This window comes from Schistocerca nitens, chromosome 4 (genome assembly GCF_023898315.1).
Source record: "Schistocerca nitens isolate TAMUIC-IGC-003100 chromosome 4, iqSchNite1.1, whole genome shotgun sequence".
Lineage (NCBI taxonomy): Eukaryota > Metazoa > Arthropoda > Insecta > Orthoptera > Acrididae > Schistocerca > Schistocerca nitens.
Genome location: NC_064617.1, coordinates 716,187,656 through 716,214,572, shown reverse-complemented (window position 1 = coordinate 716,214,572; position 26,917 = coordinate 716,187,656). Strand labels below are relative to the sequence as shown.

The 26,917-nt window shown below is 39.5% G+C and overlaps 1 protein-coding gene across 1 annotated transcript in view; it reads left to right on the top strand.

Annotated features, from left to right (window-relative positions):
* LOC126252782 (glutamine-dependent NAD(+) synthetase) overlaps positions 1 to 26,917 on the top strand; it is a 223,538-nt gene that overhangs the window by 49,290 nt on the left and 147,331 nt on the right. Inside the window, exons 3-8 of the mRNA XM_049953713.1 lie at positions 9,829 to 9,999; positions 10,076 to 10,160; positions 11,581 to 11,726; positions 11,838 to 11,955; positions 23,908 to 24,039; positions 24,855 to 25,090. Coding sequence (XP_049809670.1) covers positions 9,829 to 9,999; positions 10,076 to 10,160; positions 11,581 to 11,726; positions 11,838 to 11,955; positions 23,908 to 24,039; positions 24,855 to 25,090 — 888 coding nt within the window. The remainder of the gene's footprint in view (positions 1 to 9,828; positions 10,000 to 10,075; positions 10,161 to 11,580; positions 11,727 to 11,837; positions 11,956 to 23,907; positions 24,040 to 24,854; positions 25,091 to 26,917) is intronic.

The following is a 26,917-nucleotide window of genomic DNA, read 5'->3' as shown; positions in this document are numbered from 1 at the left end:
TCATTGGTATGTGAGAGTGAAACAAAAAAAAACTACAAACCAGATTTGAAAACCGTATAGCGATAAAAGGAGCAAAGCATTTCCGCAAATTCCTTGGCATTGCAGAAAACTTAGTTCAATGATATGTAACATCAGAAACCGAAATTTATGAGGATCATTGTGTCAGTAAAATTACATCTGTCTTTAACGTTGAATGACAAAGTGGCATGTGTATATGATGGACAGTGGTGGCTTGCAGAGCTTGAAAGAATAAGTGTGGAAAACAATGATGTTTTTGTGCATTTTTACCACTCTGCTGGCCCAAGATCATCATTCAAGAAATCTACTATTGACAGTTTGGATACCAATGAAAAATGTTTTAAGGAAACTTTCAGTGCTTGAACTTACCACGGCAACTGGGAGGTCTTAGTCTATATCACAGAAGCTGTCTGAAGAAATAAGTGTTCTTAACATTCACCAACAGGTTTAGGAACAGTTGCATCTCGAAGGATGTTAATTGAAAATATTTATTTTAAGTATATCAAAATAATGTAAATGTTAATTTCATTGATGTTTGCACTTTTCGTATATAATTCAGTACCTTACTTCAATAATAATTGATTATATCCCTCCAATATCACACATGAATAGGCAACAGCCATAAGATCAGTTGTAGAGTAATGTAAATTATCTCCTCATTTTAAAAAATTAATATCTTTGTTCACAGTCAGATATCAATGTCGAAATTTTTACAGTGTACAGGTGTACAAACTGTGTAAAAAATCATATTTTTATATTTAGTCCCACCTGTGATAAACTAACCCAAACTTTACAAAAAATGAAAATTTTCAAATTTCAAAAATTCATAAAAATTAAGGAAACATTTGTAAGTGTTCTTGCTCTATATGAGGCTAGTAGTGTATGATATCAAACTATACGAAAAACATCGACTCTCATAAATCACTCCTTGTTTGTTATTTTTGGATCTATAAAGTGGATTTTTGAAAATTTTGATACCAAACTTTGGAGGTCATTTTGATTGGTTATTTTTGAATTTAGGTTATTTTGTGTAATAGACAATGTTGTAGAGGACACTTTTCTAAAAACAATCATGTCAATTGCAATGTTGTAACTTAACCCAGAGCAGAGATATTCATGTTTTTGCTAATGTCTGTAAACTGAAACATCGTCGCACACTTACAAACGAAATGGCCACCATTCAGTAAAGGTGAAAGGTAAAATTTTTTAAAAAACTGTTTCAAACTTCTGTTATATGGTAATCTCATATAAAAAATTAAAATATTTAAAAATGGTCAAGCAACCAACTTAATTTTTATTGGACCACTTCATTTGGATTGACCCTATACTGTAAAATATCTAGGAGAAACTATCTAAAGCAAGCTTAAGTGGAATGAGCACATAAAGAAAATAGTAGGAAAAGCAGATGCCAGACTGAGATTCATAGGAATAACCGGAAGGAAAAGTAACTCATCCATAAAGGAAATGGATTATAAGGCACTTGTTCGACTGATTTTTTGAGTATTGTTCATCAATATGGGATCTTTACCAGGTAGGACTGATTGGGGGGGGGGGGGGAGAGAGAGAGAGAGAGAGAGAGAGAGAGAGCGAGAGAGAGAGAAAAGACACTACGAAGAGTATCACATTTCATCACAGGATCGGTTAGCCAGCATGTGAGCATTAAAAAGAGGCTACACAAAGTCCATTGGCAGAGCGGTGTTGTGCATCATGAAGAGGTTTACTGTCGAAATTTTGAGAGAACAACTTTCTGGGAAGAGTTGGGCAACATATTACTTCTTTCCACATACAGCTCACGAAATGGCATTGACAAAAAATTTGAGAAATTAGAGCTAATACAGAGACTCACTGACAAACATTCTTTCCACATTCCACACACTAGTGGAATAAGGTAAGGGGGATCAGTTAGTGGTACTAGAAGTACCCTCCACCACACACCTTTAGGTGGCTTACAGAGTATGATGTAGATCTAGGAAACTTTATATTGCTTCTGGAAAGCTGTGAACAGCTTCTACCATCTCAGAAGGTTCTCTTAAAGCAATACTATTTCACAAAATTAATTTCTAAGCCTCATTCTTCTGTGGTTCTAAACACCAAAGCAAGCTGCCAAAAAGTCACATCCTAACTCTTTGCTGGTATTATCTGTCATGTAAATGAAAATATTTTCCCTCAAGGCAATGCCCAAAAAACAATGTGAAAACACTGGCGAAATGGAGGTGAATGTAACAATCCAAATGAAACTTCCTTGAACTGGAACTGTCACAGATGAAGTATACTTCTGGATTTCTTCTTCAACATAAACATGTGAAGTCCATTTTTAAGGTCTAGTGTGTGAAACATGCAGGCATCCTGTAGTTTAATCTAAAAATCTTCTGCAAGAGGCTATGGGAAATGCTCGTTCACCATGATTTTAAGTTTCTGCTATTTGTCCAGACACGATACTCTTGATTTTTCCTGTTTTACATCAACACCCTGGCTTGGGTATTTGGGTGAACATGGTTTTTTTATTCATTAAGTTGCAGCTGGACCTGATTGTCAGTAGTTCCTTTCTCTCCTGGTGACAGTCTTCTGGGTCTCCTATGTTAGTTATTATTCTTTCTCTACTGAATGTAATTAGTCATCAAATCATCTATGCTTTGTCACTAACAGTGCCGTCAACATCTAATCCTGGTTTTTCTGCTACATGGATACACACAGTGATCTTACCCTTCTGTTTCCCTTCTTTATTAAAATTTAAGTTTAGTCTAGAAGATCATTGTCTATTACTATATCAGAGTTCATATTGTCTCCAGAATCACATAAATGGATGTTCCAACTTTCACATCATCAGTCTCAACAGTACCTGTAAAATACACTGGGAAAGAGACAGTTTTCAGAAATGTTATCTAGATTACAATGGTTTCTTGCAATCTTTGAGCACCTGTTGTCTCTCAGACATACTGTTGTGTGACCGCCACAGTCAGCTGAGAGGGAAAGACACTAGCAGTGTCTGTGTCTCTCAGCTACTTCTTCTTACTTTTTAAATTTTCTATTGTTAATACTCTTCTTAACAGCTTTTGCATTCATTTTCACCTTTTGATTATTCTCACTCTTAGGTCACTTGACCTGTGGCCTCTGGCACCATAGTTGAAACACTTACTGTTTGGATCCCAAGCTGCACTTTTGGTGTTTCTCCTGCTTGAGTCTTTAGCAGGATGCTGGTGTCTGCAAAATTTCTATTGCTGTGACTTTCATGATTTCTTTTTAGTAGTGGATTCACAGCTCTTTCATAATGCCTCATTTTTCCCTTAAAAATTTTTCACATGTTACCAAAAAGAAGAAATTTTATGCCTGAATCGTCTTGTCTCCCATCTACTTTGTACTGAAATAGCAATGCAGCCCAGGATCTTTGCTAAATCTGTACTCTGTAAGCCACCTTACAGTGTGTTTTGGAGGGTATGTGTGATACCACCATTTGACCCCTCCCTGCTCCGTTTGCAAAGGTGCATGGGCAGAACAATTGCCTGTGAACTTCCATATAAGCTCTAATGTTTCTCATTGTATAGTTGTGGACATTTCACAAGCCCAAAGTATAAGGAAGTAATATGTCACCTGACCCTTTTTCATATGTATGCTCTTGGAGTTTCAGCAATAACCCTCTCTGTTACACACAATGCCTGGCTTGCTGCATCTGCCTCTGGAGTTTGGTGAGCATCGTCATATGACACTCTCACATCTACTAAATGATGATGTGATGAAATGTGCTGCTCTTCATTGTATCTTCTCTATTTCTTCTTATAATCCTTTCATAAGCCACTTTCTTGCTGAATTACATTTTTCTTAAGATTCATTCCAGTGAACTGCAGCCTGTCATCTGCTGTTCTGACAGTTCTTTTTATGTAGTATTGTAGTGTTTCGAGAATTTCTGCACAAATTCTAGAACCACTCAGCCTTCTATGGTCTCGAGCACACGATATTTTAGAAGTGAGTGTGGGATGATAGAATTCTACCTACTGTGCATTACATGTTCGTGTGTGCAGGTTTGAAATTCAGTTGTGAGAAGAATGGAGACACGGCGGTCGAACGGCAACGACAAGTACTTGTCGAGCGATCCATGGAGTTTTAGTGAAAGTGTACGGAAGAACCATGGAGCTTCTATGTTGTTCTGTGCTAATTGTGTCAGTGACCATTGTTATAATAATGAGAACTGTTGAGAAGGTACTCTTGAGAAAAACTCTTGTGTTAGCCTTGTTGAAGGGAAGACATGTATTATGGTTCATGGTGTTTAAGCCAACTTTCTCTTATATGTAAATTAGTTTGTTTCTAATATTTGGAGACATGGGAGGCTTACGAAGCAATATATATTTATATGAACAGTGAGATTTGTAATATGTCTGAAGTTCAAATATACGTCTTTAGTTGAAGCAAATGAAACTTTGAATGTATACTTATTTTTATAAGTAGAAAGAGTCTTAAGAGATTCCTGTACCTAGCAGCGTACTTCGTAGAAGAAGTGAAAGAGAGTTTGCAGCAGCAGGCTATCCAGCAAGGAAGGTTGGCCGAGCATCTCAAGTAAGACATCTTGTAAAAGAATGGAAGTTTGGGAGTCTACTTCACACTTAAATCGTTGTCCAAAGCCATTAGAATGTGGCTACCAGTGAGGAATGACTGGAAAAAGAAAACAAACAAGGACTCTAAGACCAAAAAACTAGGAAAGAAGCTGTTGTATGTTGCCATAGCAACTAATCCAAATACGACAAAGAATTTACTCTGAGACAATGGAACATGTGTAAGTATTTAAAGGAGCAAAATTTTGAAGTTAGAAATAGAGAAGAAGATTCCAGTGTGTTTATCTAAGAAGAAATACACCTACAACACTGTGATTAAGATGAACAGGAGTAGGGAGTGTAGAGCTCTCACACACACATTGCGGGGACACAGACACGGCAACCAACATCCGATGACACCGGCACCAGCTGCTGTTCACCGGTGCTGACCTGCCTCCACATTTGCTCACTGATGCAACGCAGATTCTCCGCCGGATGAGCATAAAACAAAACTTTATTGTTTTAGTACAAAGTGGTACAAACTGTTCAGTGAACTTCATTAGTGTAGTTACCATACTTAAAGTTAGTTAAATGCTTACAAGAGCAAAAGCTTGCAAGAATATGGATAACATACGACAAGTCGAGGAAACTCAAGAACCAGCTATGGCTATGAAAGTTAGTAAGGGAATGCCTGACTGGTCTGAGTTAGTCACATTTTGAGTTTTGACTAAATTTACTAAGTGGAAAACTAGAATCAGTAAATTCTCAATTAAATGCCCAAACAACAAATTTAGGATTGTTAAATGCCAAAGTCGACTAACATAACAAATAATTTAGTAATCTGTGTGAAGGCACGGATGCTTTAAAGACTGAATTTGATGCCTTAAATAATAAAGTAGAAAATTTGAAATTAGATATGAAGAATGAATTGACTAGTTCTTTGACTATTCATGTAAATCAAATGTTTACTGACTTCAGCCAGAAACAGAATGATAATTTTCAAAATTTCACAAAAAGGTTAGAATTGAATATTGAAGACAAATGTAATAGTGTAGAATCAGAGCTTAATGAAAAGTTAGGATCCTTTGAAAATGTGTGCAATGTTAAATTTAATGCTATAAAGCAAGGGTTGTGTACTTTGAAAGAATGTGTTGATAAACAGGATAATTTAATGCCAATAATTCAATTGCAATTCACAGGTGTTAATAAATGAATAGATAATGTGGAAAGGAACTTCAAAGAGAAATTAGTGAACTGTGGTATCATAAATATAAGTAGTTTGGAGGAACAGGTTGAAGAAACTATAGATCAAAAAGTTACCGAGAAAAAGCAGGAAAAAAAGTATCTTCACCTAATGTTGTGTTAACTAGTGAAGTGGTGACTGATTTGCAGTGGGGAGACTTTCAAAAGAAGCTTAAAGAGAAATACTGGTCTGCCAGTGCACAAGAAAAGTTAATATCAAATCCATGGGACCCGGGCAGAGCGATATATTCCCCCAGGGACGTAAACATTCTGAGTTAACGGGCGGAGTGATGACCGTCGGATCCCGAGTTGTTTTTGGTGTTTCTTCCAAAATAGTTTTCCTGCACTGAATTTCTTTAAAATCTTAAACTATTCTGTCATCTATTCCTAATATCTTAAACTATCCTATAATCATAGTGCTTAGAAAACTGGATAAGACTACAAGATAAAGAAAACTTAGGAGAATCACAGAACAAGAAAGAAAATAATATCGACATAAAATAAAATGAATAGAGTATTATATTTATAGATAATATAATATGAGGTAAATAATTAAAAAACGTGATACCATAGTGTATAAATTTTCTATTTTGTATAGAGTATTTTATACCATTTAAGAGATGTGATGTAAATGGGAGGGTTTGTATAGGTTTTTGAAGGGGTGGGTATTGTAAATAAAAGCATAGTTTACAGGATCAAATAAATCGTAGCTAACACAAAACACACGTCACACCTTTCAGACAACCCTCGCAAACAAGTGTGCCTGATTCTTCAACATTTGCCATTTCCATATGGTTGCTAAGATTTCCTTCGGGGACCTCAAGGGTGAAGGTGGGAATATCCGTTCTGTAGGAGATGATTTAATACCAAACTTCCTCCAGCCTCTCACTCAAGTACCTGAGGGGTAGGGATCCTGGGGAAGGGGGGTGGGAAGGTTTTCCTGTCTTTGGGGCTATCTTATTTCTCTTCTTAGATCTTGGCAACCATTTTTTCCCCTTATCATTTGAGGACCTATCTATTTTTTCCCTCTTTCCATATTCACAAACTTCTGTCGCTGAAGTCCTTCCTTGTTTCTGTGGTTTCTAATAATGTATATCTTACCTTTAGATAAGAATGCCAAAGAATCAGACTGCACGAACACACACACACACACACACACACACACACACACACACACACACACACACACAGAGAGAATGAGAGTTGTGGGGTAACTATAATGCAGTCACGAGTAGTAGATAGACAAGGAAGGAACGTGAGCAAAGAAACAAAAAGAAAGCAGGAGTGGCATTAGTCATGCTGATCATTAGGAAATGTCAGTTTAATAAATACTCAGACGAACTGTAGGATAGTGGGACTTGAATAGTATATGTAGACATAGTACCTACTAAGAGTATAGAAGTTGAGAAGTAGAGGAGGACTCTAGGGAGTAAATGAAGCAGTAAAAAGTGTAAAATAGATTTTTATTTTTACCAGAGAATACTTAATTATAGTATACATAGGAATGTATACTAGGGCAATGAACCATGAGGCCTACTCAGCATACCCAGCATTAACTTAGTATAAAGGGCAGGTGTGCCTGCATGGAGATAGAATGCCCTGTGGCTTAAAAAATAGGAATGTTTTATAAAGGTGCGAACGTACCAGAATGGAAAGTGGATGTGCTCTCATAAGGTCAACCCACAAGCAAGGTATAGGTACTGATCCTAGGAGAAGGTTCAGTATCGTGAAAAAAGTCACAAATTTTATAGAGATTATTCTGGAAAGTTTGAATTCTATGCACAACTAGCATTGTTACGTTTCGTGTAAGTTTGAGTGTCAAAAAGAACACTTTCATTTTGCTCAACATTCTTCCAAACTACAAAGAATAGTAAAAATAGTATATACTATACCAATAAATAAATAAAAATGAGAACGGGAAAGTAGATTACTCATGTGTCATGAACACCTGAAGTTTACGATTGAAAATAAGGAAAGAGTCCTTGCAATTCCTTAATACTAGGGTAGCTGACTGAACCACGAAGAAATACTCATGTGTGGATATCAGAGTAAACTGAGAACAGAATAAAGAAATGCTCAGCTACAGATTGTTCTAGAGGGGGAAAAAAAAAGATCATTATTGAAGTGAAAGATGTATGTACAAAAATGTATAAGAAAAGTGTATTGTTATGATATGAAATGTTGATATAAGTGATATTATTTACATAATGATTGTGTATAAAATATCGCGTGTCCATTCTGGGGGGGGGGGGGGGGAGGGGATATGTAGTGTTTCAAGAATTTCTGCATAAATTCTAGAATTACTCAGCCCTCTACTGTCTCAAACACACGATATTTTAGAAGTGGGTGTGGGATGATAGAATTCTACCTACTGCACGTCACGTTTGTGTGTGCATGTATGAAATTCAGTCGCGAATAGAAAGTAAACATGGCTGTTGAACAGCAGCGACAAATACTTGTCGGGCGATCCATGGAAATTTTAGTGAAAGTATACGGAAGAGCCATGGAGGAGCTTCTCTGTTGTTCTGTGCTAATTGTGTCAGTGACCATTGTTATAATAATGAGAACAGTTGAGAAGGTACTACTCTTGAGAAAAACTTAGCCTGGTTGAAGGGAAGACGTGTAGTATGGTTCATGTTGAGACTGGACATGGTGTTTAAGCCAACTTTCTCTTGTATGTAAATTAGTTTGTTTCTAGCATTCGAAGACACGAGAGGCTTCGAAGCAGTATATGTTTATATGAAGAGTGAGATTTGTAATATGTCTGAAGTTCAAATATATGTTGTTAGTTGAAGCAAATGATAATTTGTACGTCTACCTATTTTTATAAGTAGAAAGGGCCTTAAGAGATTCCTGTACCTAGCAGCATACTTCAGAGATGAAGTGAAAGAGAGTTTGCAGCAGCAGGCTAGCCAATGAGGAAGGTCAGCCGAGCATCTCAATTAAGTCATCTCGTAAAAGAATGGAAGTTTAGGTATCTACTTCGTACTTAAATTGTTGTCCAAAGCCGTTCGAGTATTCCACTTTAGGTTGCTCCAGACAGTTAGTCCAGACTATTCCACTTTAGATTGCTCTGGACAGTTAGTCCTAGGTATTCTACAGTTATTTTTTCCAGTGAGCTAAGACCTGTGTCATCCAGAATAAAAAGGCCATGCAAACCTGTCAAAATGATGTTTCAGTGAACTGCAAGATCCACTTTTCAGTGGATACATCATGAACACTACACAAATTAAGAGTACCCTAACATCGTGGAACAGTGAAGCAAATTTACAGCAATTGTGTGGATGCAGGGAGAACTATGCTTCACTTCTATCATCTCTTTCTGTATCAAAATGTTGTTTTAGTTTTGTTCTCTACTAAACACAGTCTTTTTATCATTATCCGTTTGAATTGCATTTTCTTCTTCATCATCATTAGCAGCACTTGGCAGTCACTTAGAGGTGTGTTGTAGAAAGCTGTACTGGTAAGAACAAGGCAACTAATACATTGGAAACTTGTCAACTCTCTTCTGTCTTAGTTTTGTGTAATGTTGGTCTTGTATTGAGACAACAAACTGCACAAAAAACAGTTTGTGGGCTAATGTAATTTTGTAATTTTTGAATGGTACCATCAATTCCACTGCCATGAAGGTATTTGAATTTGCAAGTTACAGTTTGGTATAGTTTTACTGCACTAGTAACAATATTATGAAAAGCATAATTGCTGCTCACCATATAGTGGAGATGCTGAGGCCAGCCAGAGACTGTAGTCATGTGTTATGAGAGTTGTGTGTCTGTGTGTGTAGTCTAATTTTGACAAAGGCCTTGTTGGCCGAAAACTCACTTTCTGACAGCTGAAAACTCACTTTCGGACAGTCTTTTTGTTGTGCCTATCTCTGAATCAGCATCTCTGGGTTGTATGGTGAGTAGCAACTATCCTTTCCATAATTTTGTTTCATTCCATCCTAGATTATCCATTGTTTAATGTACTATTTATAGAAACTATTTTTGACTTATGTTCTTGGTGTATTTGTGTTTGTTATATGACTTGTGTTGTTTTTTTACAGTGGTTACAGCTGCGAAGATCATTTCCATGAAAGTGACACACTCCTTCACTGCTGGGAAGTACTGTTAGAGATACTAATCAGTCCTCTTTGTAAAGACATGCTAATTGATGTTGGAATGCCTGTTATGCATAGAAATGTTACATATAATTGCAGGGTTGCTTTCTTAAACAGGTAAATATATTAAGCTATTGAATGGAAGGATTTGTTTCTATTGAGTGACATTTGTAATGGCTGTCCCTTGTTACAGGAAACTACTATTAATTCGACCAAAAATGTTCCTATGTGAAGATGGAAATTACAGGGAAACAAGATGGTTCTCTCCATGGAGAAAGGTATAATTCGTCTTGCTCTTTTCCTAAGTTAATACTTGCTTATTATTTTAGCACCAAAAATCAGCATTGTTGACAATGGTACACTAATAACTCTTCCACGAAATTGTATATGTAAGTTATGTGGGAGAAACAGCCATTAGTTGTACATTGTCTTTCTGCAGCTTGTGGTCGTGCGGTAGCGTTCTCGCTTCCCACGCCCGGGTTCCCGGGTTCGATTCCCGGCGGGGTCAGGGATTTTCTCTGCCTCGTGATGACTGGGTGTTGTGTGATGTCCTTAGGTTAGTTAGGTTTAAGTAGTTCTAAGTTCTAGGGGACTGATGACCATAGATGTTAAGTCCCATAGTGCTCAGAGCCATTTGAACCATTTGTACATTGTCTTCTAGGACAATGTTGCAACTCTGAAAACTAATGAAATTTGTAAAGTGTTAAGCTACTTTCAGCTCCTACCTATATTCTGAATCACCTATAAAATGAGTTATAGTCCATATTTTTTATGTTTATCAGTTAAAATAAACACAGGTGTGAAACATTACAGGATGTTGTTTTAGAGGAATATCGTGTGGATATTAATTTTTGAGTGATTGAGCTGTAAAGGCTTCGTGTCATTTCATCAAAAAGTCACTATGACATAATGTCTAGTAATTGACTTACGCTATGCCAATACCAGTCTTATGCTTGGATCTTTCTCATAATTTTGGCACCTGAGTTGATTATTTCATGCATCTCTGCAACTTCCTTATTTTCCTGTTATTTTACGAGTTTTGAAATGGAGACCTATAGCTGTTGAAAGCCCAGTTGTTGTCAGATGCTGTATTGTACTGTTGACATGCAGTCATTAAAAATCTCTATTTATTGTAATTTGAGGTTATTTTGGAGCTTCAAAGAAACAGTTTAGATATTGACAGACATACAAAATTTTCGTAAGGGAAGCAAACATGCAGATTCTCTTAAATTGAAGTAGGTGGTGGTGGTGGTGGTGGTGGTGGTGGTGGTGGTGGTGGTGGTGGAGGAGGAGGAGGAGGAGGAGGAGGAGGAGGAGGAGCAACAGCAGAAGAAGAAACAAACAAGTAAATCTAATAGTAAATCTTTTGTTAATTATGGTGCTCAGTATTTGTATAGCAATTAATACAGTTCATTTCTTCTTGGAATATGTGGGCTTCAGCTGCAATGTGTGTGGTCTGATTCCAGGTATCTTGATGCTCTGTTGGTTGAAACACTTGCACATGAAACATAAATTGAACAAAAGCAGATAGAATTAATATTCCCTCAAATGGCTCTCACTTAAAACTGCTTTAAATAAGTGTTTGAGATCTTGCCTTCCTTATGCAATTCTGGTGAATGTGAACTTTCACAGGAAAGCACTTTTCAGCAACATTTATGATGATTAATTCATATAATAATTTCAATCCCTTGTCTGTAGGTTCGTCAGGTTGAGGACTATTATCTACCACGTATGATATCAGCTTATACTGGACAGAAAGTGGTGCCATTTGGAGATGGCATTCTTTCTACAAAAGACACATGTATCGGGTTTGAGATTTGTGAAGAACTGTGGCACCCAGAGAGGTATCGTCTTCTGTACTTAATTTCTTGTAAGCAAAGTGGACTTCATTATTATGCATCTTATTTCAAATTTTGAAATAGAAAATCACTTTAGGCTGCTTATAAATGTTGCAGCACTCATATACCAATGAGCCTGGATGGTGTAGAAGTCATAGTAAACGGTTCTGGTTCATACATGGAGTTACGTAAAGCATATATTACAGTAGATTTAGTGAAATCTGCTTCAGCAAAGGTAGGGAACGCATTTTTCCTTGCTTGTTTGTAAGTTACTTTATTTTATACCAGTTAGATGAATTATTAAACAAAAAGGTCCAAGAAAAGTGCTAAATCGGAGTGTGTTGCATCATGTTGAAATAATTAAACAGATAGTTACAAATTAATTGAAATATTCAGCAGATAACTAACAAAAAATGTAACTGTGAGCTGAGTTAACTTAGGAATACTATAGCAGAAAAGAAAAGCAACTATTGTGTGCCCTACAATTTGCTATCTGTTTCACACAGGTGTATGAGAAAGGGATGAGTAATTATAAATTATAACTTCGAAGTACACAATGAAGTAAAAGTCAACAGTTAAGTGTCACAAAATGTCCTGTTATGACCAACTGGCAATTGAATCGCATAGCTTTTGCCTTAGGACGTGTCGTACCTACTGATCACTTCTTTTAGTCAATTCATACCATTGATTTCTCTTTTTACCAGTTTGATCCAGAGCCTTCTCATTAGTTACCTGATCTACCCCTCTAATTGTCAGCATTCTTTGGTAGCACCACATATCAAAAGCTTCTATTTTCTTTTTGTCTGAACTGCTTATTGTCCACATTTCATTACCATACATGACTATGCTTGTAAAGCACCAACCTTGATTTACCATATTCTCCGTCACCTCCTTGCTAGCATATCTGTTTGCTGCCTTGAAGCTGAAAATCTTGAATATATGGTGCTGTTTATTCAGAAAAAGTGTACCCAACACCACAGTTCAAGTTGCTCTTTTCCACTTATTTTATTAGCTTAAAGATTACATTGCTTGTATGTTGCAGAAATATTCATACAAATTACAAAGTTATTCAACGCACATTAATGAAGCACTGTCCAGTAATCAGTAATGGTCTTAACAAGTCATTGAACAAAGTAATTAAGTGTGCCACTAAACGTTATCCATATTTACACAAAACATCACAGTTCACATGTGGTATGGCCTTGTAGAAATCTGTCAAAACACAGCATATGTTACAGTAGATTTAGTGAAATCTGCTTCAGCAAAGGTAGGGAACGCATTTTTCCTTGCTTGTTTGTAAGTTACTTTATTTTATACCAGTTAGATGAATTATTAAACAAAAAGGTCCAAGAAAAGTGCTAAATCGGAGTGTGTTGCATCATGTTGAAATAATTAAACAGATAGTTACAAATTAACTCACGCATTAATTAACTCATAATATTCAATAATACATTATTTGGATGATGATGATGATGATGATAGTTCATCTCTCCTACCAATCACAACACAATTCAGTCAAAATATTCATCAACTTGAATTACAAAAATCACTTGAAAGTTATTAGACATCAACAGTACTTAATTTTGCAGTTGCAGATGTCTGTATTTCTGCAAACTAACTGCATAGCTGTAGTGCGAACAGAAACCAGGAGCATAGATGTTACATGCTTGTTAGCTTGACCAGGGCAGGATGCAGACTCCCTCGCTTTGAGTGACTATTTTGCAAGTTATACTATAATTCAAGAAGTGGCTAGGTAAAATATTGCTATTCAGTATGGAGTATAAATATTGACAATATTTTTGTGTACAGAGGATGAGGTAATCTAGGAATTAAGAAAATGTATGTGCTCTAAGAATATCGGGCTCATGAGTACTAATGCCACATTAAAAAATTACGTAATGTTAAATTATTCAAAATCCAAATAGCAGCATAATTATTAAGTGTAGCAACACGGTTCACGTTTTCCGTCGCACTTCACATAGTGTAGACCGGGAACTGTCTGCTAGACATGCTCGATGTCAACTCACTGGGCACGGCCCGTGCTGCCTGAGTTGTTGTTCCGTCGGCAGAGGTCGCGGCCGAATTCTCACGTGCCCTCTGGTGGATGGGACTTTACTTGCAGCAACTACTGTCCATGATGCGCCATGCCGATGTGCACCTCCCGCGATCTTTCTGGTGGCTACAGCACTCCTCCTCCTTCGGAGGGTGAAGCCACAGTGATCCACTGTGTTGGAAGGTGGAGCGTCGTGCAGGAGTGATGACCTCCACGTCCACCGGAAGGCTGGAGTATAGGGGATCTGCCAACCCTCGAGCCGGAACCTTCAAATATGGCTGGAAGTTACCCACACAAAGAGGCCCCCGTCGTTCCCCCACCGGAGCCTGGGACAGAATGGGAGACAAACCGTCGAACTCTGGATCCTGGTCAACTTCGGGACGGGCAAGACCCAGTGGCAGGGACGATGGGGAAGGGACGACCACAGGTGAACCAGCCTCCTGAGAAAGCGGGCCTGCGAGGGGGGCCGGCTCTCGCCGGGGCATCTCTAACGATGGCGATGCCGGTGCGGGAGCTACTGGAGGCCGCCAAGGCTGAGAACCATCGCAGTGTGGCGGAGTCAAAGGGGGGAGGAGCGGTAGCGTCCCCTGAGAAAACAACACAGGTGCCGGCAGTGGGAAAGCCGGTGCCCGAGGGGTCGGAGGGTGCGTGCCCAAACGTGGATGTAGCTGATTTTAGTGACGACCTACCTCCTGGTCCCCCGCCTGCAAGGTATAGAGCCAGCGGCCATTTCGGCGCAGGACCGCCGCCGGTATCCAACGTGGATTGCGACCAAACCCACGTGCCCAGACCGACATACCCGGTGGAAAACCGGGTACTCCGTTTTGTGAAGACTGACGAGGAACAGGCCGGAGGAGGTGCAGCAGAGTCCTAGGTTGGCGCCCGTGGAGGAGCTCTGCGGGGCTGCATTCTCCCATCGGTGTGGTCCAGTATGCTATCAGGAAAAATGTCAATGCCTCCTCTGCAGGAAATTCGTGCGCATACTTTTTCATCTGCATCTTAAATGTGCGCACCATGTGCTCGGCTTCCCCATTCGATTATGGATGAAAGGGGGGAGAGCAAACGTGCCGAATACCGAAGCGCCTACAAAAATCCTGGAAGGTCTGTGAAATAAACTGAGGTCCATTGTCCAAGACCAGGATGACTGGCAGACCAGACATTCTACAGAAAAGATTTTAGCTAGTGCCTGGATTGCAACTTCTGAAGTGGTTGAGGAGCAGCGAACCACATATGGGAATTGGGAATATGCATCAATGACAATGAGCCAAAAACCATTGAGAAACGGGCCCGCAAAATCCATGTGAACACATTCCCATGACTGGGTTGCAGGTGGCCATGAAGAGAACGGTGACCTGGGAGACACCTGTTGGCTCGCTCACTGGGAAAAGGCGGCCACCAAGTGCTCAATTTCCCTGTCAATACCAGGCCAGTACACATGTCTGCGAGCCAAGGTTTTAGTACGGGAAACACCCCAGTGCCCCTCATGTAATAACGTGAGGACTTCCCTTCGCAAACTTGCAGGAACAACCACACAAGGAGCAGTATCATCGGTAGCCAGAAGGAGAACTCCTTCCAAGACGGAGAGGCGGTCTCATAGAACAAAATCATTACGAAGAGGGTCCGAGGCCCGGCCTGGAGGTCGGGATGACCACCCCTGCTGAACAAGGCAAAATACTTGCCGGAGAACAGGGTCAGCTGCCGTTTCCCTGGTGACTCTAGAACTAGTGATCGGGAAGCCATCAACGCTTGGCGGGATGCCACATCCAAATGAAAACACACAATCTCCTCCCGATCGAATTGAGGATCCGGGCCCACCAGAAGACGGGAAAGAGCGTTGGCATTGGCATTTTGTCCAGTAGGGCGAAAATGAATGTCGTAATGGTACTTAGAGAGGAACAAGGCCCAGCACTGTAGTCTGTGGACCACCCTATCTGGAATCTGAGAGGCGGGGCCAAATAATGATATTAATGGTTTATGGTCAGTGATTAACTGAAACTTCGTGCCATTCAAGAAAGGGTGAAACTTGGTAACAGCGTAGACAATGGCCAAAGCCTCTTTTTTCCACCTGGGAGTAATGGGCCTGCACTGACTAAGAGTTTTAGACGCAAACGCCAGCAGCTGCTCGGAGCCATCCGCGTTGCGATGGGCCAGGACGGCCCCCACCCCATACTGCGAAGCATCTGTAGCCAGGACCAATGGCTTATTGGGGTCAAAAGTAGCCAAACAAGGTGCGGACATGAGGATGCCCTTCGAGGTGAACACTCGTTCGCATACAGGCGACCAATCAAAAGGAACTCCCTTGCGCAGAAGGCAGTACAGGGGGTGGGCTATGGTGGAAGCCCTGGGAATGAACTGGTGGTAATAAGCAATCTTGCCTAAAAAAAGCTTGTAACTCCTTCAGCGAAGTGGGCTGCGGAAGGTCGATGATACCTTGGACCAAACTTCCTAGCAGCTGGACGCCGAGCCGAGAGATGGTGTAGCCCACATACTCAATGGACGGTTGAAAGAAGTTGCAACGCAAGCCCACAGACCTGAATTTGAGAAAGAGGATGCGAAGGTTGTGCAAGTGTTCCTTCGTGCTGCGGCCAGTGACAATTATGTCATCCAGGTAGTTAATACAATGAGGGATTGTCGACGTGACGTGCTCAAGATAACACTGGAATATCGCCGGGGCACTAGATATTCCGAAGGCCAACCGCTGGTATTGGTAAAGGCCAAACGGGGTGCTGACGACCGCCAGTCGTTTGGAGTCCTCATCAAGTGGTATCTGATGATAAGCCTCCGAAAGATCGATTTTCGAAAAATATTGGCCTCCCGCCATGGCGGAGAACAATTCATCAGAACGAGGCAAAGGATAGGTGTCCACCACCAATTGGGAATTAATGGTGGCCTTGAAATCGCCACAAAGACGTAATTTTCCCGAGGGTTTCCTGACAATAACGAAGGGCGAAGCCCACTCACTAGAAGAAATGGAAAGAACGACCCCGAGGGCTGTCAGCTGGTCTAGCTCTTCTTTTACCTGAGGGTGGAGAGCCAAGGGGATCTTCCTCGCACGAAGAAAACGCGGGCGAGCCAACACCTTCAACGTTAAGTGAGCTTCAAAGTCTGAAACACGCCCCAGGCCCTCCTCAAAGATATCCGTAAAGTCAGAGATCAAAGATTCCAATGATTGATAAAGAAAGTCTTCGGAGACCAGCTGTATGGTGTCCGCAATAGAAAACCCGAAAGCTTGAAATGCATCCAATCCAAAAAGGTTAGCGGAGCTTGCATCACTGACAACAATAAAAGTAAGAGGCCGAGTGACTGATTTGTAAGTAATGTCGGTAGTGAATTGACCCAGTAGGGGAATGAACTGTTTACCATAACCGTGTAGACGCCGGTAAACTGACGCCAACGGGGGCGACCCAAGGTCGGAGATTGTTTGTGCATTCAACAAGGAAACTGCCGCGCCCGTAACTACTCGCAGTTTTAATTGGCGCGACCGAACCGACACCTCGATAAAGAGTTTGTGTGCCGATGCGTCGGGAGCCAGGCCCGATGAAACTTCCTGAATGTCAATGTCCATGTCCTCTGTACCTGCTTCCTTTGAATCTTTTGAGGCTGAGCGGCAAATTTTAGCAATGTGTCCTTTTTTATTACATCTGCGACAAACGGCCCAACACTGGGGGCAGTCTGACCGATCATGATGTACATAGCACGACGTACAGGACGGTAACAGGGGCCAGCGGCCGGAACTCTGTTTACACGCCATGCGGGAACAACCGTAACGGTCGGATTGTACCGCTCGCATGTCGTCCACCCCAGACGCAGTGGATGCGGCCGCGCCGCGACATCGCACCACACTTCCAACTGTTGACCTGCAGCATGAGAGACTTCATACATTTGAGCAAAGGACAGGACTTCCTCAAGGGAAGGGTCTTCCAACTGCAGGGCCCATTGCCGGACCTCCCTATCAGGGGCCGAATGAACAATGATGTTGCGCACCATAACGTGGGCATACGACTCTCGCGACTGCTCCGTGACAAAATGACACTTGCGACTAAGACCGTGCAGGGTAGCGGCCCACGCCTGGTAAGACTGATGGGGCTGTTTCTTGCATTGATAGAACTTGACCCTAGCTGCCACAACATGCGTGCGGCAGCGATAATATGAAGACAGCAATGAACACAATGCGTCAAAAGACAAGGACGAGGGTTCCTGCAACGGCGCTAGCTGCCGCAAAACTTGATACAGCGAAGGAGATATCCAAGAGAAGAAAAGAGCACGACATACCTCTGCATCGGCAACATGAAACGCCTGGAAATGCTGCTGAAGGCGATGTTCATATGCGTCCCAATCCTCCGCCGTCTTGTCATACGGGGGAAAGGGAGGAGGGAACGGCGCTGGAGCAGACTGTGTGGAGAGCAACGCCGGAAGCACTTGTTTAATGGTTGCCATGAGCTCCGTCTGCTGCTCAACCAAAACCCGCACTAAATCCTCCATGCTGTGGATAAGCTGCGAAACCGGAACGACAATGCAACATGCGAAAGAACGACCCTACTCATCGCCAATTGTGTAGTAACACGGTTCACGTTTTCCGTTGCACTTCACATAGCGTAGACCGGGAACTGTCTGCTTGACATGCCCAATGTCAACTCACTGGGCATGGCCCGTGCTGCCTGAGTTGTTGTTGTTGTTCTGCCGGCAGAGGTCGCAGCCGAATTCTCGCGTGCCCTCTGGTGGACAGGACTCTACTTGTGGCAACTACTGTCCGTGACACCCTGTGCTGCTGTTCTCCTCCCGCGATCTTTTTGGTGGCTACAGTATTAAGAGGTGTCACTAGATGCGAAAAAAATAGAGCAACAAAAGTACAGTGTTAAAAGTTGAGAACCTAACATGCCCAAAGGTAAAATTGCCAGTAGAATTCAGACGATATGGGATTTTCAGTGGTAATTATAAGTTAATTAGCTTCATGCAAAATAAAATATGTCTGTGTAAATTTGGATGCCAATTTTTGTAATGAATGGCCTTTCTTCTTTCACAAATGTATATTAACTCACATGATGTTAAGTCTTATGACAGTAAGAAGTTCAGTTTAGGGTATTTTTTATTAACATGGCCTCAGTGTCTTGGGACTCTTGCTGTTCATGTTGTATATTAATGACCTTGCAGACATTAGTAACCTGAGACTTTTTGCAGATGGTACAGTTATCTATAATGAAGCACTGTCTGAAAGAAGCTGCATAAGTATTCATGCAGATCTCGATAAGGTGACAAAAAGGTGCAGAGATAAGCAAATCACTCTAAATATTCAGAAATGTAAAATTTTACACATCACAAAACAAAAAACAAAAAAAACATAGTATCCTCTGACTAGAATATCAGTGAGTCACTGTTTGAATTGGCTATCTCACACAAATACCTGTGTGTAACACTTTATAGGAATATGAAATGAAATGGAATGATCACATAGGTTCAGTTGTGGGTAAAACAGGTGGTAGACTTCAGTTTATTGTGAGAATACTGGGGAAGTGCAATCAGTCTGCAAAGGAGATTGCTTACAAATCACTTATGCAACAAGTTCTAGAATATTGTCAAGTGTTTGGGATCCATACCAGGCAGGACTAACGGGGGCTATTCAACATATACAGAGAAGGATGGCACAATGGTCACAGGTTTGTCAGATCCATGGGAGAGTGTCACAGAGATACTGAAGGAACTGTACTGGAAGACTCTTGAAGACAGATGTAAACTATACCAAGAAAGTATATTATCAAAATTTCAAGAACCAGATTTAAATAATGACTCTAGGAATATATTACAGCCCCCATACGCATTGTTCACGTAGGGATCATGAGGATAAGATTAAAACAATTACTGCATGCACAGAGGCATTCAGACAAAAATTCTTCACATGCTCCATACATGAATGGAATGGGAAGAAACCCAGATAACTGGTACAATGGGATGTACCCTCTGCCATGCACTTCATGGTGGTTTGCAGAGTATAGATGCAGAAGTTAAAACTAATGATACTGTTGGACCCAGTGCAATGAAAGTAATTGCTGAATAATAGAGGCGGAGCAAAGTCCGATTCATTTTTTGCCACCATATACATACATGTCATTGCTGTATGGTACACACAAAAATATAATAATTTGCATAACTACTGGAAAGAAAAATTACAATAATCAGTGATGCAGTTGCAGATGCAGTTGTAGTTGTTCCAGCTGGCAATATCACACATTCCATTCAGATACCCCCAGAAAAGACTTTTTCACACTTAAAAATATGTTAGTTGTTAACAAATTCCTCTTTTTCAGAAATGCTTTTTGTGCCTTAGCCAATCTGCATTTTATATCCTATCTACTTTGGCCTTCATCAGTTGTTCTGCTAATTAAATAGCAAAACTTGATTACTACCTTCATGCCTGATTTCCTAAATTAATTCCTTCAGCATCACTTAATTTGATTTGACTTCATCCCGTTACCCTTTTTGTACTTTTATTGATATTCTTTGTATAGATTCTTTTCAAGAGAGTATCAATTAAATTAAACTGATCTTATAAATCTTTTGCTGTTTCTGACAGAATTACAATGGCATCAGCACACACTGAATAACACTGGGATGGGCTACAACCCTGTCTCACTTTCTTCTCAGCAATGGCTTGCCTTTCGTACCTTTCAACTCTTATAACTGTAGTCAACTTTCGCTGCCTGCTTTTTATACCTGCTATCTTCAGAATTTCAAAGGGTATATTCCAGTCAGCATTGTCAAAAGCTTTCTGTAAATCTACACATGCTAAAATATAAGTTTGCCTTTCTTCAGCCGATCTTCTAGGACAAATGGTAGGGCCAGTATTGCCTCATGTATTCCTGCATTTCTTCTGAACTGAAACTGTCCTTCCATGAGTAGCCTTAAAGTTTTTCCATTCGCCTGTAAATAATATATGACAGAATTTTGCAACTAGTGTTATTGACTGATAGATCATTAATATTGACACCTTCAGTTCCTGCCTTATATTGAATTAGGATTATTGCATTCTTTTTTTAAATCTGGGGGTGTTTCACCTGTCTTGCACATTAGATTGAACAGTTTTTTCATTGCTGGCTCCCCCTAGGACGTCAGTAATTCTGAAGGAATGTCATTGATTCTAGGGGCTTTTAGTCAACTTGTTATTAGGTGCTCTTTCAAATTGTTCCCTCAGTATCACATCTCCAAGACTCGTCTTTGTCTACTTCCTCTTCTCCATTGCCTTCAATTTCATCTCCCTTGTATAGACCCTCATTATACTCCTTTCAGCTTTCTCTTCTGTTCTTAATAATGTCTTATCACATGATCTCATAGTATTCATTCAGCAGCTTCTTTTCTCCAAAGCTCTCTTTGATAGGTGGAATGTGTCTTGCTCCTACTTATACATACTTCTACATCCTTTAATTTGTCTTCTAGCCATCCCTGCGTAGCCATTTTGCACTCTCTGCAAATCTCATTTTTTATAAGTCTGTATTTCTTTTCACCTGTTTCATTTGCTGCATTTTTATGTTTTCTCCTTTTGTTAATTAAATTCATTATCTCCTGATTAATCCATGGATTTCCACTAGGCTTTGTCTTTTTACCTTATGTGATGCTCTGCTGCCTTCACTATTTCATCTCTCAAGGCTTCCCGTTCATCTTCTATTGTGTGTCTTACCCATGTTCTAATCAGTAATTGCCCAATGCCACCCATTTAACCTTTGAAACTCTCAACAACCTATGGTGCTTTAATTTTATCCATATCTCGTCTCCTTAATTTCCTACCTACTGCAATTTCTTCTGTTTTAATCTGAAGTTCATGACCAATTAATTATATGTTCCTTTCACATCTGCTGCTTAAAATGTCTTACAGTTCAAAATCTGGTTCCAAAATCTGTCTTGTCTTATGTAATTAATTCAAAATCTTTCAGTACATTCAGGCCCCTTCCAGGTATACAGTCTTCTTACACGATTCTTAAACACAGTGTTAGCAATGATGTAACAATGCTCTGTGTAAAATTCTGCCAGATGGCTTCCTCTTTTACTCCTACCCCTAGTCCATGTTCTCCTACTGTTTTACTGTATCTTCCTACTATTGAATTCCAGTTCCTCACAATTCAGTTTCTGTCTCCCTTAATTACCTGAATAATTTATTTTATCTCATGTACTCTTTCAATCTCTTCCTCAGCAGAGGAAACCTGTACTGTTCTGGTGAATTATGGCCTAATATCTATTGTTGCTGTGATTAGACATTCACAATGCTGTTCACAGAACTTACTCGCATTACTGATTTTTTTTTAAATTCATTATTAGACTAACGCTTGCATTACACTATTTGATTCTGTATTTATGACCCTGTGTCCATCTGACCAGAATTCTTCACACTTTGCTAATTCCCACTGTATTTAACTTGAAACAATCCATCCACAGTTATTTATCCTGATTGCCCTGTTGAGGCTGCCAATATCCCACACCCCAACCTGTAGAATGTCAGTGTTGGTTTTTCTAATGACTACTCCTGATGGTCTCTGCCTGGAGACCCAAATGATGAGCTATTTTGCTTCCAGAAGATTTTACCCAAAAGGATGCCATCACCATTTAACCATATGGTAGAGCTGCATGCTTTTCAGACATGTTTTCAGCCGTTCACTGTACCACCCTAGAAGACAAATGCCGACTATCATAATTGTTGTAATTCTCTGTGACACTAATCAGGAGCTTTTGATGAATTCTTGTGTGACTTAGTGGGTGAATGTGCAGCTACAAATCTGAAGGTCTGGTGTTCAATACTTGGTTGGTCCTAGGATTTTTTCTATCCCATTTCACTTCTTTTATCTGTGATAATGATTTGTTATTGTGAAAGATGCCAAGTCACTCCATGGTTTGGAACCCACACGAAACTACCCAATTAGATAAGTCAATTTGTATGGAAGCAAAGGCATGCACACCACCTCTGTTTGATCCATGCACAGTTAACCACTGCAGAGTTCAAACCAAATTCTGAGTCAAGGACAACCTCAATAATTACACCCAAGATGGCTGTAAATGAATTTATGGCTCACCAAGTGTGAAAAAACAACCTTCTGCTTTTCTAACTATACAACTCAGCAACTAGTTTTCTTCTAGTGTCTACTTCATTTAAATTTGTCAGTGTATAAATTAAGGACTAATAACTGATGAGGTGTCACAGTAACTAAGGCAATATATTACCTGAGCAGTTTTATATTTTCATTTGCCCAACTAAGTGTTTATTTGGTATCCCCAAATCACTTTAATTGAAAAACAAGATGGTTACTTAAATGGAACAATGATGCATTGTCCTCCTCAACTTTGTCCATTGAAACTAATGCTCAGTCTATTAATGACATTAAGGTCAGTAGAATGATTATCTCTGTCTCTCTTTTCTTCATTCCTTTTAACAACAAAATAAGTTCATGGAAACTTAATTAAAAAATGTGTGTGTATAGCCACCTTGGCTGTATAAGATTGTTGTACAAATTGACTATGGTTTTGACAGCATTAAGGCGGTCCTCATCAGAATAAAAGTTACATAGGATTACATGTAATTACACCATAGGTGAAAAACATCTGAGCAAAAATGCTCTTGTCAAATTGAAATTATCACAAGAATAAAAATTAAACTGTAAAAATATGACATGTTTGTCAATTGGAATAAAATGTTCGATCGAAATACACTAGTGTGATGGTAGTGGCTGTTTGATGCAGTTCTTAGCCTTAAGCGACCCCGCAACTGGCATTGTATTTTGGTGGAACGTTTTATTCCAATTGACAAACGTGTTATATTTTTACAGTTTAATTTTTATTCTTGTGATAATTTCAATTTGATGAGCATTTTTGCTCAGATGTTTCTCACCTATGGTGTGATTACACGTAATCCATGAAGACTGTTTTAGTGCTGTCAAAACCATGGTCAATTTGACAACAATTTTACGCAGCCGAGGTGATAATACACACATTTTGTAATTAAGTTAATGCATGGTTGCTCGACTTCAGCCAATAACAGTGTTTAGAATTTCGTGGAAACTTTGACTCACTGAGTTAGGGTTGATTGCATCAACTGATATAACCAGCACTTGTTTTGCTTTTCCAGTTTCACAGCATTATTTGACTTAAAAATTGCAGGCAGGGGGTTGTTACCTGTTCAGCAATCTTCGTGGCTGTGATGGCCAGAGAATGTATTTCAATGGATGCTCCTGTATAGCTCTGAATGGTGGTATCTTGAATCGAAGCCAGCAGTTTAGTTTGTCTGAAGTGGTAAGTATTATCCATGCTGTATCATCAGTGTTCATTATGTACTATTTCAGCAGCTCTGGTGTAATAAGTTGATAACCGAGGTTACTTTACATGAGTTCATACTGATAAGTTTTCAAACTGTTTTTATAAAATAGTGTATACTGCCTTCCTATGCCATCTCATCTCTCCCACCCCTGTCCCCCGCTAGTGCCCTACATTCTGCCCTTTCCAGCGTTTCCCTATCCCCAGTCAGTTTCCATTTCCTTTTTGAATTTCCTTTTGGTCCCAGGCGTCTGTACAAATGAGTAAGCACCTGACTGTTTCTCTGAGACATTCACACATGTTAAATGCTTGGTGTTGATAATTGAGAAAATGTTTTATTTGAATATTAGTTAAATTTCCTTTTAAAATTTGGGGTGTGACTAAGGTCACTCTGGAGAGTGAGTTATCATCCCAGTGCAAAATGTCAGAATATAGGGATGTAGGTCCATGAGTATGGAAGTTGTGCACAGCTCGGTAGCTAATCTTTGGCCCATTAGTACACAACACAGCTTTCCATAGTATTAACTTTTGAAAAAATTTATGAATTGTTCTGAAGTGAAGTGTTATTTTGTTCATCAGCCACATTATATTATTGTTTATCAGTAATTGTTTTATTATTATTATAGGTAATGTCTATTAATTTAGTAATATATGTATTATTCACAAGTTGCTAAATCACCCATTATTATTATTATTACTATTATTATTATTATTATTATTCTGGGAGTATTCAGAATACAAATAGCATATTATAAATTTGTTTTCTAATTATCTATGGCTTTCTTTCCACACAGGAAGTAGTAGTATCAACAGTGGATCTTGAAGACATACGCACTTACCGCAATGCTGTGCGATCTCGAACACATCATGCAGCAGCTAGTCCTTCTTATCCACGTATAAGTGTAGATTTTGCACTTTCAGCAGATAACGATGTGTTCCTACCAACAGAAAGGCCCATAGAGTGGTTATATCACACGCCTCAGCAGGAAATTGCCTTGGGTCCAGCTTGTTGGCTTTGGGATTACCTCAGGTATTAAAAAAAGATCCCAAACTACACGCTGTATGTTTTTCATTTTATGCTATAAGTCCCATTGATGCTAAGAGCTTGTGCAAATAATTTGCCAAATGGGGAAGTAAAATGAACAAAAATTCCTTCTATTTGACATTTCATAAGTTTGTTGGAGTACAACTAGCACAGTTATGTTAGAAATATCGAAGTCTTCTTATTGCCTCCCCCTTTAGAAGGGGATTGTTCTCATTAAATGAGATCAATCCCATTTCAAAGGGGAGAGACAGTAAGAATTAAAGATCTGCTACAATGTGGATCTAAAAGAGCTGACCAGCAAATTAAATTATTTAGTCTATAATGTTAATTTCAGTGAATGATGGAATTAAAAGGCACACAGGTTCATAAATAAAATTCTCTAGAAATTATTTAAATGTTGGACCTATTAAGGATATAGCTGTAAATATAAGAATAAATGGTACACACACTTGTAACACATGGGATACAGAAGAATCCCAATGCTGGGCTGTGAGTACTTGACTATTTGATGTCAATCACTGGGGAGAGTTTACAAAAGATGGCATAATTGAGATGGACCTGGTTGAAAAGTTGGATTCTTGATGGAAAAAAAGGCTCTAATGCTGTTAAATTACACATTACACACATGTAAGATTTAGCATCTTTGTTTGCTTTTTGAAAACTCTTTTGTGTATCAGTCCAGATAAAGGAGAAGGGGAGGAGAGGGGGGGGGGGAGAAAAAGAAATGGGGAAAGATGGCATGCCTCATCTGTTCACAAGGACAAGAGAATAAATTCAAGAAAGTACATGTCCTCAGTGTCTGGCAGTTACATTATCCTGGAATGTATTTGAAACTTTGAGTGCATGTCCATATCTTCCAAATTAGAAATCGGTGCACACTTAAGGAGACATCTATCTTCTGACAATCAGATTACTTACTTCATTCTCAGATCTTGTACGTTAAATGTTTATCACCATATTAAACTGGCAGATGATACATACATGCTAATACAGTGTGTTTCAATCCCAATGATGATATTTTTGGAGAACTGATGACTAGCTAAACCCAAAGTAAACTTGCAAAGTAGTTTGTTAAATATTAATTTTATTTTCCCATCACTGGAAAAGTGCTATAATTGTTCCACTTTGAGCAAAGAGACATGTATTCAGAAGCTATAGAACTGCTAGTCTCCTCCTTGTAACATTCAAGATGTCCACTAAAACTGTTATAGATATTTTAAAATGTGTGTCTAACCCAAACGTACAAGCATGCTTTCAGAATGGGTCTAGCCATTTTATAGTCTTAACTATTTAAAGCAGACCAATGAATATGAATTGCTGTTTTCCATGGGATGAATAGGTATTGAAGATGCCTCTTTTTCTGTTTCAGCCTATGTTGCTATTCTGAATAACATAAACTGTATGGTTTCCATTAAATTTTTTCAGGGCATAGGGACATTAAGAATCAGAAAGAGGAACTAGACAAAGAGATCCCATTTCGCTAAAGCTATTCTCGTAAAATGTCCTACCTACAGTATTCTTATAATAATTAAGCCTATTTCAAATCCCTAAATAAAGAGTTTTTTTTATGTTTTTGAAATGAAAAACAAATTAGTTATGATCAGTGGACTTCTCAGTGCAGTATGTGGCCCAATGTGGAAGTCGCCATCCTTGTAGCAGCATAGAGAAATAAATTGACAGTTTACTGCAGGCGCATCTGCTAAACTGGCATCTCCCTATTGTGCCTGTGCCATCGATCTGTAACTTCTATGACAACAGTGAAATTAGCAGGTGTAGAGTTGAAATTCAGTCTCACCAGCAGAGGTGTGAGGG